Below are 13511 nucleotides of genomic sequence, written 5' to 3'. Positions count from 1 at the left end.
CTACAGAATGGCAGCCTGGGTGGTTGAGAGCTGGCTTTACAATGCAAAAAGTTGTGGCGGGGCTCCTAACCTGGAACACATGACCTGTGTCTGCTGTGGAAATTCCAGGCTTAATGAGGGAAGGCTGTGAGTACAGAGTGGTAATGGGGACCTGTTCTTAGTTTCCTCTGTCCCCTACCCTTAGTTTGCAGCCCCCACACATTGGCCACAATTATTGATGGGTCTATTTTGTAGCTGGAGGGCCAAAGGGTGTGCCTGTTGCTTCTGGAGGCTCCAAGGCTTGTCACATCAAGCCCTAACCAAGCAGGTCCCGTTGTCACGGCAACACGGATGCCTCTTCTCCTGCTCTCCTGATCCTGGCATTTGCCCTGCACTGAGATACCGAGATCTTGTTCCCTCATCCACCTGGGGATTCTGGGAACACCGGGAAGCCCACGTGGCCTTAGTACCGAGGACTTGGGAGACCTGCTGGACTGTGCAGTCCTGGGCAGTGCAGCTGAGGTGCATTCTTCTGATCCTGTCGCTCCAAGGCTTTGAGGTGGCCTCCAGAGTCGCCCCACAGCTCGCAGGTGGCGTGTCCCTGCCCAGCAGCGCCTGCAGAGTCAGAGAAAGTGAGCCGGAGACCAGGGGCTTTGCTCCAACGGGACCCTGGAAGTACCGAGCGCCTTGGGTAAGGGCTGGATCTCTGCCAAGGCAGGCAGTGGGGGCAGGAGGCGGAACCCAGTCGGCGCTGGAGGGGAGGGGTGGGAAGAGCGGAGGGCGGCTCCAGTTGCAGAGGGGCAGGTGCTGGTGGGAGAGGGCGGGACCCGGTGTCTAGGTTGCCCAGGCAGAGCAGGGGTGCCCTGGGTCCAGCCCTAAGAAAGAGAGGATGGGAGGGCTCCTGGCTATGGGGATCAGGAAGAGAGGGCTCCCGGCTGCTGTGGGGTTGCAGACGATGGTGGGAGGGGCTCCGGCTGCAGTGGCCCCAGCAGGGGTGTCGGACAAGGCGAAAGGGGACCTTCTCCTTGCAGAGGTGAAGGGCTGCATGGTGGGGGTTCTGAGTCGTGGCCTGGAAGACGTGAACTGGCCAGGGAGGAGATCCAGGTCGGTGTGGGGGGCGGTGCGGTGGGCTGTCTGGCACCAGTGTCCCTCTCTCCCCTTTGCACCCACAGGCCTCCACTGCAGAGCCTGCGACAGTCTGCGCGCCCCTGTGCGATCGTGCCCCTCCCCCGCAGGTATCCGCGATGGCACTGGCTATGCTTCGTGGCTGGTGCAGGTGGATGGGCGTGAATGAGCAGCGCTCGCTGCTCATCCTGGGCACTCCCCACGACTGTGAGGACCAGGAATTCCAGGAGGCCGCGCAGGCTGCCCTCCAGCCCCTGGGAAGATACCGAGTGCTGGGCAAGGTGTTCAGAAAGGAGTTCAGATCCAAGGTCGCCTTGGTGGAGATGGCTCAGTATTTAAACCGAAGTGTGATCCCCCGACAAATACCAGGCATGGGAGGACCCTGGACTGTGGTCTTCCTGCCCCAGGCCCCAGAATCAGAGTCACAGGATACACCCAATTTCCTTGCACAGACCCAGAGGCAAGCAGGGGTTGCCTTGGCAGGCGAGGCAGGAGCTGGGGATGGGGCAGGAGCTGGAGGCAAGGCAGCTTCTGGAGGCAAGGAAGGGGCTGGAGGCGGGGCAGGAGCTGGAGGCCAGGAGGGAGCTGGAGGCGGGGCAGCGTCTGGAGGCGGGGCAGCGTCTGGAGGCGGGGCAGCGTCTGGAGGCGGGGCAGCGTCTGGAGGCGGGGCAGCGTCTGGAGGCGGGGCAGCAGCTGGAGGCGGGGCAGGAGCTAGAGGCCAGGAGGGAGATGGAGGCGGGGCAGCAGCTGCAGGCGGGGCAGGAGCTGGAGGTGAGGAAGGAAGCGAGGCAGAAGCTGGAGGCGAGGCAGGAAGTGAGGCAGGAGCTGGAGGTGAGGAAGGAACTGGAGGCGAGGCAGCGGCTGGAGGCGGGGCAGCGTCTGGAGGCGGGGCAGGAGATGGAGGCGGGGCAGCGGCAGGAGGCGGAGCAGCAGCTGGAGGCGGGGCAGGAGCTAGAGGCCAGGAAGGAGCTGGAGGCGGGGCAGCAGCTGGAGGCGAGGAAGGAGCTGGAGGTGAGGAAGGAGGTGAGGCAGGAGCTGGAGGTGAGGAAGGAACTGGAGGCGAGGAAGGAGCTGGAGGTGAGGAAGGAGGTGAGGCAGGAGCTGGAGGTGAGGAAGGAACTGGAGGCGAGGCAGCGGCTGGAGGCGGGGCAGGAGCTAGAGGCGAGGCAGGAGCTGGAGGCGGGGCAGCGGCTGGAGGCAGGGCAGCAGGTGGAGGCGCAGAAGGAGCTGGAGGTGAGGAAGGAACTGGAGGCAAGGCAGGAACTGGAGGCAAGGCAGCGGCTGGAGGCGGGGCATGAGCTGGAGGCGAGGCAGCAGCTGGAGACGTGGCAGCGGCTGGAGGCGGGTCAGCGGCTGGAGGCCAGGAAGGGGCTGGAGGTGAGGAAGGAACTGGAGGCTAGGCAGCAGCTGGAGGCGGGGCAGGAGCTGGAGGCAAGGCAGAAGATGGAGGCGGGGCAGCGGCTGGAGGCAAGGAAGGAGCTGGAGGCGGGGCAGCAGCTGGAGGCGGGGCAGCAGCTGGAAGCCTGGCAGTGTCTGGAGGCTGGGCAGCAGCTGGAGGTGAGGAAGGAGAGGAGGCAGAAGCTGGAGGTGAGGAAGGAACTGGAGGCGAGGCAGTGGCTGGAGGTGAGGAAGGAACTGGAGGCGAGGCAGTGGCTGGAGGTGAGGAAGGAACTGGAGGCGAGGCAGTGGCTGGAGGCGAGGAAGGAGCTGGAGGCAGGGCAGCCGCTGTGGGCCAGGCAGGGCCTGAAGAGGAAGCAGGAGAGTCAGATGAGGAGGGAGCCGCTGGGGACGCAGGAATTGCAGGTTTGTTAGGATCTGTGAGTGTGGCAGGAGCTGCAGGTGAGGCGGGACCTGCAGGTGAGGAAGGAGCTGTGGGTGTGGCAGGAGCCATAGGTGCGGGAAGATCCTGGACCCAGCCTTGGAGCCCGGCCTGGCAGCCTGTGCTGGAAAACAGGGCCTCTGTGAAACTGAGAACCTTTCCTGGAATGGAAGAGCCACACCGAGAAGAAGAGTCCTTTGAGAGCTGGCTGGATCACACCAGCGACATGCTGTACCTGTGGTGCCACATCACAGAAAGGGAGAGGAGGAGGAGGCTGATGGAGAGCTTGGGTGGCCCCGCACTGGATCTCGTGTGCGGCCTCCTGGCAGAAAACCCTGACGTCCCTGCACAGGATTGCCTGGCCGCGCTGGTCCAGGTGTTTGGGAGGAAGGACACCCCCACGGCCGCACGGCTGAAGTTCCTGACCTGTGGCCAGCGGCCCCAGGAGACTCTCTTTGTCTATGTGATTCGCCTGGAAGGCCTGCTGCAGTCGGCCGTGGAGAAGGGGGCCATCCATCCCAACGTTGCGGACCAGTTGCGCGCCCGGCAGGTGCTGATGCGGGCCCGCCCCAACGAGATGCTCGAGAACAAGCTGAGGAGGATGCAGCTGGACAGGAGACCACCTGGCTTCCTGGGCATGCTGCGGCTCATTCGGGAGACCGAGGCATGGGAGGCCACCGCAGCTAGGAGTGAGCACTTGCAAGTGGAAGAGGGGGCCCGTGTGGGCACCGGAGGCCTGGCCGCTGCCCGGGCCAGTGGAGAGGTTGCCGAAGCCTCCCCAGCCAGGGAAGATGCTTCCCAGGCTGCCCCGGCCAACCTAGGGGCCAGTGAGGCCGTTCCTGGCAGTGCCGAAGCTGATACGGCTGCTCCTGAAGCCCATGATGCCGCCAGGGCAGCCCTCGTCCCTGAGGAGGCCCCCAAGATCTTCCCTGCCACGCAGGAAGATGAAAATGCTCCCGCCTCTGCGGGCCTAGCTCAGGCAAGGCCCTCAGAGGCCCCTGGGGGCCCCACCCCTGCCCAGATGGGCAGCGCTTCCAGGGAGGGCCCGGGAGGTCCTGGCTGTGAGCCGGAGGGCCTCGCCCAGGCAGGAGACCAGGAGGCTGGGGAGCCCCTGGAGGAGGGGCCCAAGCCCATCCCAGAGGAGTCGGGAAACGAGGACGGGGCTGGGGAGGTGAGGCCCCCCAAGTCCTCCTCGGGCAAATAGGCTCAGAAGGCCCAGGGGCCCCCTCTCCTCTCAGGCAGCAGCGCTCTGGAGGCAGGGGGAGGCCACGCCAGGGCAGCAGCCTCTCCCCACATGGAGGCAACAACCCACCCAGCCCAAATTCCCAGGACCCCATCTTCCCAAGGCACCCTGGCCACCACCATCAGCCCTTCCAACGGACCAGGATGACCATACTTGATGCAGAGTGGGGCAGGGAGAGGTGCCCCCTCCCATGGCAGCTCCGCCCCAGCCCCAGCCCCAGCCCCAGCGCGAAACCCTGCCAGTCCAGGCAGCCAGCCTGGGAAGCACCCCTGAGTGGCTGGCCCTAGCCTAGGTGAGGGGCACCTGAAAATGTGTGCCACCCACACTGGCCTGGGAGATGGTAGGGGCCGTCTCAAGGGTGCCGGCCCCTCGGGCCGCCCAAGAGGGGGACCCTCATTCACTGACCCGTGGAGCACGTCACTCCACGCTCTGAGAAGCCCACTTGTGCCTCTGTAGGCCCCTTAGTGACCCCCCCCCCGTGTCAAGTGGCACCCCCAGCTCCCCCTACACGCACCCTAGTTACCATTCCCGTGCAGAGCCCTGAGGTGTGCAGGAGCCCGCGGCGGGTGTCCTGGCCTGACGCAGCAGCCACCTCTCAGCCCCGGGTGTGTGGCACGAGCTTCAGTGCGAGCCCAGGCTCTGCTCGCTGTCGTGCGGTGTCGTGAGCTCAGCCCATGCTTCCTCGGTGTAGGTTTAGGCCAACTGCTGCTTGTTCTTGTGGAGATGTGTGTGTGTTCTTATGTGAGCAGCCGCCCCCACCCCGCCCTGGAGACCTGTCGAAGCCCAGTCCCAGGAGATGGCGGGAAGGACAGAAGGCATGGTTGGTGCTCACCCCATGACCTCAGGAAGGAAGAACTGGACCAAGGACAGAGGTGGCCTGTGAGAGTCTCCACGGAACTGTGCTCTGATGTACCACTCTCTTGCTACTTGTGACTGAGTTTCTTTGGCTTGTCCGAGTGCCCCATGCTGCGTTTTGCAGCGTCCTGTGACTGTCCTGTGCAGGCCATAGGGCAGGGCCAGGCCCCAGCATGTCGGCCAGAGGGGAGAGTGCCCTGGAGTGAGGGGCCATGGCCAGCGTCCATCATCCTGGCCAAAGGCTGATCGTGGGGCCCTCAGAAAGGGAGATTATGGCAGGAGGGCCACGGTGTTGGGGGGAACAGAGGCACCTCCTTTGGGACCCAGGAGGAGGGGTTCCGTGACCTATGGGCTGTAGTGGCTGTTTGACATTCCTCTCTGTGTTGTCATTCCCTCTCTTCAATGGTTGCAGTAAATGTTTCTCTTCAATAAATTTCATTGAATGTTTGAGCTGAGTCTCGCTTCTGCTGTGGGCATTTGAGGGCAGGGTCTCTTCAATGGGTTCAGTAAATGTTTCTCTTCAATAAATTTCATTGAATGTTTGAGCTGAGTCTCACTTCTGCTGTGGGCATTTGAGGGAAGGGTCACCTGGGGTGGGTTGGGGAATAACAGTGGCTTGGTACCTGCCATTGGCATTGGGTGTGGCCAGGGCAGGATCCAAGAGTTGCTTCTGGTCCTCTGGCTGGATAGAGTCAGGTGACCTGAACTTTGGGCACAAGAAGTGTCTGATTGGGTCCCCATAAATCTCAGGGAACCCTCCAGGAATAAGTGGGTTAGGTATTCCGGGGAGGGGGAGGGATAGCAGATATGGCCTGAGGCCCATTATCTGGGCAGGGCTGAGAAGCTCAGGGCATCCAGATGTGTCAGAGAGTTCACGTGTATAATCCCAGAGACCCACTGGGCACAGAAAGGCCTGTGCATGAGGTTAGACACCCCTGCCAGGAGCTGCATACAGGACTCCAAGTTGGGGGTTATCGCTTCCATTTGGGATCAACCTACCCCTGCCAGCTGACAATTGGCCCATCATGGTCTAGCTACTGAGGGATGTTGGGGGTACTTGGGAGGCTATGATGTCAAGGGACAGAGGGCAGGCTGGGCTGGGTTTCCACAGTGCTTCTGCCTTGCCAGGAAGGAGGACAGGCAGGGAGAGCTGTCCTCTGATCTTAATCCTGGGCAGGGTGACCCCCAAAGGGGAGGGAGCACCCTCTCCCTCTCCTACTCCCCTTCCAGCCAACTCTGAGGGCACCAGTCATGTGTCCTGGGAGCAGACAGGGGGTAGTGGGACACGAGTAGGGGTCTGTGGATGTGGCTTGGGGAGTGGGCCTCTTCCTGCTTGGAGGTGAGTTCTGGATCTCTGCTTCTCACAGAGCACTTGGTGCCACCTGAGGCAGGCACCCATCCAGGGTGGAGGGCACTGTTGATCAGGGATCCCTTCCTTGCATGCTGCAGCTGGAGGGGAAATTCTTGGAGAAGGCCATCATAAGGATTGAGGAGCCTGCCCAAACCCTCTAGGGCCCTGCATTCCACAAATTGAGGGCAGGCCTCCATCTGCCTCTGAACTGATTGTTTAAGAGACAGAAGGAACAATAGGGCCTCTCCCTGCAGGTGTTTGGGAGAGAACAGTACTGTTGACCTGGAAATTGTGAAGGCCCCTTGGGGGCTCACTCAGTCTGTTCCCAGAGGTGTTCTCCGGCTGTTTTGAAGGAACAGTGGCTCTGACCAACCCCATGGTACAGATGAAGAACAGATTCCCAAAAACAGCCAATGATGAGTGAGGACCTTGCAGAAAGCTGAGTCCCAGGCCCACAGTTGCTTGACCAGCCTTCAGGACCTGTGCATCTGGGGAGGCCCAGGCCATGTGGTGAGAGCTGCAGACAGTGGTGCTGCATGGATGGATGGGCCCCTGGAGATGCTTGGTAATGAGACAAATGGACAATGGAATGAGGGTTGCAGGGGATTGTTGAGAAGGGGGTCATCAGGACCATGCTTGCAGCCTCCTTGGCCTAGTGAGCTTGGCCCCGTGTTGTGGGGACCCTTGTATGTGTCCCATCAGAGTGTGCTTCAGGATTGGGGTGAGGTCCCCAGGTGGGCTCTGTTCTTGCTTCTTCAAGGAAGGTACCATCCTAACCACATCTGTCCTGTGTGTCTTAGCAGGGCCATGACAACTGGCCACTTTCCACCAGTGCTTTGGGATTTGGAAGGCAGAAAAAGAGGAGAGGGGATGGGAGTGTGGCTGATCCCTTGTCTCTCCACCATTCGGAGCATACTTGTGCATGTGTATTCCCTGAGCAGGTGTGAGTGTGTGTGCGTGTATGAGTGTCAGTGAATGTGTGTGAGTGTGTGAGAGTGTGAGTGAATGTGAGAATATGGGAGTGTGTGACGGTATGTCTGTGCAGAAGAGTATGTGAGTGTGTAGGAGTGTGAATGTGTGAATAGGAGTGTGTGTCATGGAACATGGGTTGGTGTGCGTTGAATTCTTCTAGGATTGAGTGGGGGCAGCCACTTTCCCACTCGTCTGGAGGAGGGGAGACAGGAGGAGGGCTGGACCCCAGGCAGGCTGGCTCAAGTCTGGCCCTGGGAATCTTCCCTCCTCCTTCTGGGGCTGGTTTAGAAGAGAGAGGCCCCTGGTGGCCACTCTAGCCTAGCCTTTCATCATCTCACCCCTGTAGGGAGAGAACTTGGAAAGAGATGAATGTGGCCTTTTCTCCCTTTTCCCTTTGCTTACTCTGCAGGATCGCCATGTCCAGGCCCCTGGGCACTTCACCTAGTGCTAGTAGGGCAGGTTCAAAGCCTAGGTGCCAGCCACTTCCCCAGGCTTGGGTGATTAGCCCAGTTCCCCTGTTGCTGGAGACCCCACAGAGCTGTGTGCCCTGCATTCCTCCTCAGCCAAGCTTTTCCCAGGCCCAGGAGCCTGTCTTATCCTCTGAACTGTTCCATGGCCAAAGCCCCATCATTTGGGGTGCAGCCCCTCTCAAGGCCACCATCCTCCTCTAGATCCCAACCTTTCCTCATGGATCCCAGAGCAGGGATTATTTCCAACCACGAATGCTATCCCTGAACACGGGAATCCCTTCCACGAGCACTTTGGGTGCTGCCAGCATTTCTGGCTGCAGTGCTCCTAGCCCTAGTTGACCATCTGGATTCAAACTCATGGTTCCCATTCTCACAGTAGAAATCCATAGGTCCCTATGTCTTTAGCATCTCCTTGTAAGCCATGGTCCACATTACAAAGAGGAAAGATCAGCCCTCTAAGCAGATTGCTTTCCCTTGCCAGGGTATGGCTAGGGTAGATTTCTCCCTGGCAGGGCTGACAGCCAGCCTAGATCACCACTGAGTACCCTTGGGGCCTCTGGGCTTGTTCCAGGGCATGTTGTGCTGCTTAAGACTGGGCCCTGATATTCTCCCTGAGCCCAGATGCAGGTGTTCTAGCACATGCCCACTTGGGCTCTGCACAGGGGGATCCCCATGCTGCATACCCTCCATGGAGTGTTTTCTGTGGCACTGTTCATGCCAATGTCATCCATGGCACCCCTACACTTTGCTTCTAGTCCCACTTAACAATGTGAGAGCCATGATCCCACCTAGCTAAACAAGGGACAGCAGAAACCTAGCAATAATGGCCCTGCACACACAAGCCACTTGCTTTGTGTCATTGTGCTACACTCCCAGTAGCTTTGGCTACTTCCGGGCCTCTTCCAAATGCTCCTTGGTTCCTTTCTCTTCACTAACTGTGTGTTTCACATTACATAGCTGCTAATCACTTGGTTCACTTAAGACACGTAGACCTTTTAGTGATTGCCTTGTAATGATTGAATGTTGTCGCCAGTGGGGCAGCTCAGACAGTAAATTCTGGGAGCTGTGGCCCTCAGGGTTGTATATTTGGAGGAGGGAGTTCCTGCCTCCTTGCTTAAGTTTCCTTGCCAAAATACGGTACAAAACTGAACTCTATTCATTAAAGCAAACTAAAACTTAGGTACTAACACAATGCCACCATAGGTTTCCTTCACAACAAACTTCATGTTTACAAATTGTTTTTCATCTATTTTTGACTGGGGTTCACTTGATGCCAGAATTTCACACTTCTCCTAGTGCTACAACATAGAACTCTAGACTGTAGAGTCACCAAGTCACTGTGGCGTCAAAATAAACAAACAAATGGTTTAGAAAGAGACTACAGGTGGTATACACACGCACACATATGTACAATATAAATGAAGGAAACATCAGTCATCACCATGGAAGGATGATTCAGAGATGGTATCAGAACATTTAGCAATTTGGAGGAAAACAGAGCAGATCGTTAACACATGGCGTACTCTAAAATATATATCCACAGGATTAAAGGCTAAATGTAAAGACAAATATTAGAATAAAATACCAGTGAGTACTTACATCGGCTCTGGATAGGAAAGAATATTCTGAGCTTAAAAACAGTGAAAGCAGGGGTGCCTGGGTGGCTCAGTCGGTTAAGCGTCCGACATCAGCTCAGGTCATGATCTCATAGTTCGTGGGTTCGAGCCCCACATCGGGCTCTGTGCTGACAGCTCGGAGCCCGGAGCCTGCTTCAGATTCTGTGTCTCCCTCTCTCTCTGCCCCTCCCCCCCCCTTTCAAAAATAAATAAACATTAAAAAGTTAAAAAAAGAAACAAAGACTTAAAGAACAGAGGTACATGATTAATAGTGCTAAAGAAAAAAGCCAAAACATGAAATTGTACACATAAATAGCATAGCCTTAACTATGAAAACAGAACAAAACAAAACAAAACAAACAACAACTAAAAGTAACATCAATTCTCATTACATGCCAGGCACTGGGTTGAGCAACTGGGCCTGCGCTCTCTCCAAGAGTCCTCAGAGGAGCCCTGGCGGGAGGTGGGCACTGTTATGGCCCCTCTTCTCCAGATGAGAACTGGGTGCAGAAAGATGCAGAGATTTGCTCAAAGTCCCACAGCCCCTCAGTGGATGTGCTGGGATGCTAGGTCAGGCTGGCAAGACCACACAGCCCGGCCCCTGGAAACAACGGAAAGAACCTCGAGGCATGTGGGTAGCAGTGACGGTCCTGGAAGCAGAGCCGACGGACACACGGCAGATTGCTAATGGTGACAGCCCTGAGAAATAGCTGAATGAAAGACATACCGCACATGGGGAGCGGTGATGGATGCTCCCTGGGTGGGGAGTATGTCGTGCTTCTGCCATCAAAGCAAAAACTCAAGAACGTCGATGTCTTTTTAAAGCCTCCAAGAAAGAGGTTGGATGTACATGTGTCACATACTCACGGCACCTGCATGCTTATGAGATGCGATGATGGTGAATTCTCAGCTTCTCTTCTGAAGCCTTTAGTCAAGCATGCACTCCTAGACACAGTGGCAGAAGAGACCCAGTGGGGTGTGCCCTAGTCTTCACCTCCCACATGCTCCTAGGCATGGCCCTGTTGCCAGCTTTCTGCTGGGACAGGTGTTGGGATGTCTCTCTGGCGTCCCCTGGGATGTCATCCCTTCCCTGTCTTGGGGCCCTACTGGGTGTCTCCTTGTGCACCACTTTTTTGTGCACACCACCTGCTCACTCTTAGCCAGGTCAAACTTGTTGCACACGTGGTACCCTGGTCCAAGCATGATGACAAGCAAGGGTGGCCAGGACCCCTGGAAATGGAAAGGAAGAGAGCAACAGAAGGGCTAAGGCAGAAGTGGAACAGGCCTTTCGGCTCACCTTAGTCCCTGTTCCGGAAAGCACACCAGACGCCAGACACGGGGCCTGCAGACGTGGGCTCTAATCCCACCATACCTGACCTTGGGGGACCCTCATGTCCTTCCCAGGCCCTCCGTCTGATGCTGTGGCTGTCCTCAGACCAGAAGATGTGGGGACCAGCACCAGGCTCTGTGGAAGCCCAGGGCAAAATGGACTCCCAGAGGGGAGGCAGATCAGTGGTTCAGGTGTGAAGTGCATGTCAGGCAGGACTCATGTCCCCATCTCCACTCCCACCCCATCCTGGGAGTCAGACTTCCTAGTAGAGACCAAGGAACAGGACTGAAAGGGCTTGGCACAGCTTTATAATTGGAGGGGATCTGGGCACATGGGCAGGAAGCAAGGTGAGGCTGCACAAGAAGATGGGGAGCCCCCCGTGGGGCCAGTGGGTTTGAGCTGGCACGAGGGGATGCCTTTGCCCACGTTGTCCCAGAGCCTTTGGGGTCTTTCCTGGGGCAGAAACTGGTCCCTGGGAGAGGCCTGGGTAAGGCCCCAGAGAGGCCACAGGGCCTCGGGGTGATCAGGGCCAGGCCACTGCCCACATACGCGGACCCTGTGGACCCGGTGTCCCTTGCCAGTCCTCTCACCGACCCCCTCAGCCTGCAGCAACCATGCAGTTTGAAACAAGGAGCTCCTGTCCCCTTAGATTGTACTTGGTGTTCCCAGGGCTGTGCTTCCTTGCCCCGGAGTGGAGCACATCGCCTGTTGCTGGAGGCCCTCAGCCTCCTCAGGCACAACCCTCAGGACAACCCCTTCTGCCCTACCCCCTCGCCCACACCCCTGCTGGATCTGGGACAACTCCCTCTCCTGGGGCTCCAGCTGCACAGCTCCAAGCTGGGACTTGTTACCTCAGGCCATGTCCCTGTCTCTCCAGGACTTCCTGAGGAACCTTAGGCTCTTAGTGGCTGTGTCCAGGCACAACTTGGTGGACAGGGGAAGGGGGTCTTCCTTTTCTCTGTCATTCAAGTACAGAGGAGCGGTGGTGGCATTCGCAACACCCTAGTTCAGAGGGCACTGTCCCACCGAGTCCATCCAGTGCAGCCTTGCCCAGGGCCAAGGCTCCCCTTTCATGTTGCCATCATCCCCAAAGAGGGCCCAAGTGCACCTTTTCCATCGTGGGGGCTCAGGGGTGCTGGGACTGTTGGGTGGAGGGGTGGGGAGAAGCTAGCTGGGCCTAGGGACCTCCTCCATGCAGCCCCTGCCACTTGTAGGAATAGTCTCTTCTCCTTCCACATATGGATGCAGGACCAAATTATTTACACTGGAGGCTACAGCAGCTCCTAAGTCACCCTACCCCAGTGCACACAGAACCAGACTGTGAAGTGGCAGTGGCCACCATAGCTCTTTCCTATACCTATGCCAAAGACTGTTTCCATGTGCCATTCTCACATCATATCTGTCCAGTTTTAGGGAGCATCATCTGAATCTGGTACTTCAGGGCACAAAGAAAAAGCTGTATCAAACTCCTCCAATCCATACCATTAAATGATGGTAAGATTACATTTAGGTAACCCTGGACTATATTCCCACATGGTCATTGCATGGTAACATTTAAACAGACAACTGGTGCAAACTCCTTAAAGACCCATTGTCTCCTTGATCAGTTCAACCCCCTCTCCTTTTTCCTTCACATCACCCCTCCTTATGCCTTCCTGAGGACCAATGTGCAAACATTCTGGTCAGCTTTGTGGGCATGGTCTTGGGGATCCAGAGCCATATCTAGAATTGCCATGAGGCGCTGCAGATGGGGAGCTGTCCTGGGCTTGAGATGCTGCTGGAGGAAGTCAGGCTGGCCTATTTGCTCCATGCCCTGAGCAGGCCCCTGCCCTGGTGCTGGTGGGCTGGGGCATATGTGTATTTATTTGTGTTCCTGCAGCCCCAGTCTGACTGACAAGGAGACCGCCCATGTGGGGGCTCCAGTTGCAGGATCAGGTCCTGAATCCTCCCAGAGGGGAGTCACACTGGGAGGGAAGGCCTCAGGGAATGCATACAGAAGCAGCCTGGTTGTGTGGGAAAGGGCCCCTGAGGGGGGTGGGAGATATGCTTGCCTCTCTTGAACTTCTTGGCCTGGTGGGAACCAGGTGGGAACCTGGTGGGAACCCAGGGTGATGGCTGAGAGGTAGAGTGGCCCATGAGGCCTTTGGGAAGGCCTGGAAGGGGCAAGACAGGAAGCGGATCAGGGAAGAGCCAAGGCATCACTGGGTAGGGGCAAAGACTTCTGGCACCTGTGGCCTTGGGCTCTGATTGTGGCAAAGTCCCTTCTGTGTAGGTCTCTAGGCACCACTCCCAACAGAAGAGGGAAAGCCTGGAGGGCTGAGGGGGCTGCCAGGGCCAGAAGGGCCAGGAGGAAAAGAAGGAGAGAAGGACAGAGGGAGTGACCGAGAGGCAAGCATCATTCTGCCTGCCCTATAGGTGGCTTCCATGGTGACTCAGTGCCCCAGCAGATCTAGTGGTGAAAAACTGCCTTTCACCTCTGTGAGAAACACCTGCTCAGAGGAGAGGTGAAGGACACATCCTGGGAGTCTGCTTCTTTCACTGGTTGCCAAGGGGGTGTCCCGTGCCTAATGCATTCTTCTCCAGGAGATGGGCACTGGGAGGTCCTAGAAGAGGTGGGGGGTGCATCCGTGGGGTCTGTTGCTGACCTGTTCACTCACATCTTAGGGTGCTTCTTCAGCAAGGAGGAACTGATAATGAAGTTTTTCATAACAGTTTGAGGACTCTTTTGAAAGCTGCTATGGAAAAGCATTC

At 57.6% G+C, this 13511-nt stretch overlaps 1 protein-coding gene across 1 annotated transcript; it reads left to right on the top strand.

Annotated features, from left to right (window-relative positions):
* The first annotated feature begins 323 nt into the window (after nt 1-323).
* LOC122477176 (paraneoplastic antigen Ma6E-like) lies at nt 324-5468 on the top strand. The gene is made up of 3 exons (XM_043570037.1): nt 324-1623; nt 2128-2337; nt 2701-5468. The coding sequence occupies exons 1-3, from the start codon at nt 1224-1226 to the stop codon at nt 4125-4127; spliced, it is 2037 nt and encodes a 678-aa protein (XP_043425972.1). The 5' UTR covers nt 324-1223; the 3' UTR covers nt 4128-5468.
* Nucleotides 5469-13511: the final 8043 nt, after the last annotated feature.

This window comes from Prionailurus bengalensis, chromosome X (genome assembly GCF_016509475.1).
Source record: "Prionailurus bengalensis isolate Pbe53 chromosome X, Fcat_Pben_1.1_paternal_pri, whole genome shotgun sequence".
NCBI lineage: Eukaryota > Metazoa > Chordata > Mammalia > Carnivora > Felidae > Prionailurus > Prionailurus bengalensis.
Note: the sequence above shows the minus strand (reverse complement) of the source record. Positions and strands in the feature narration are given on the sequence as shown.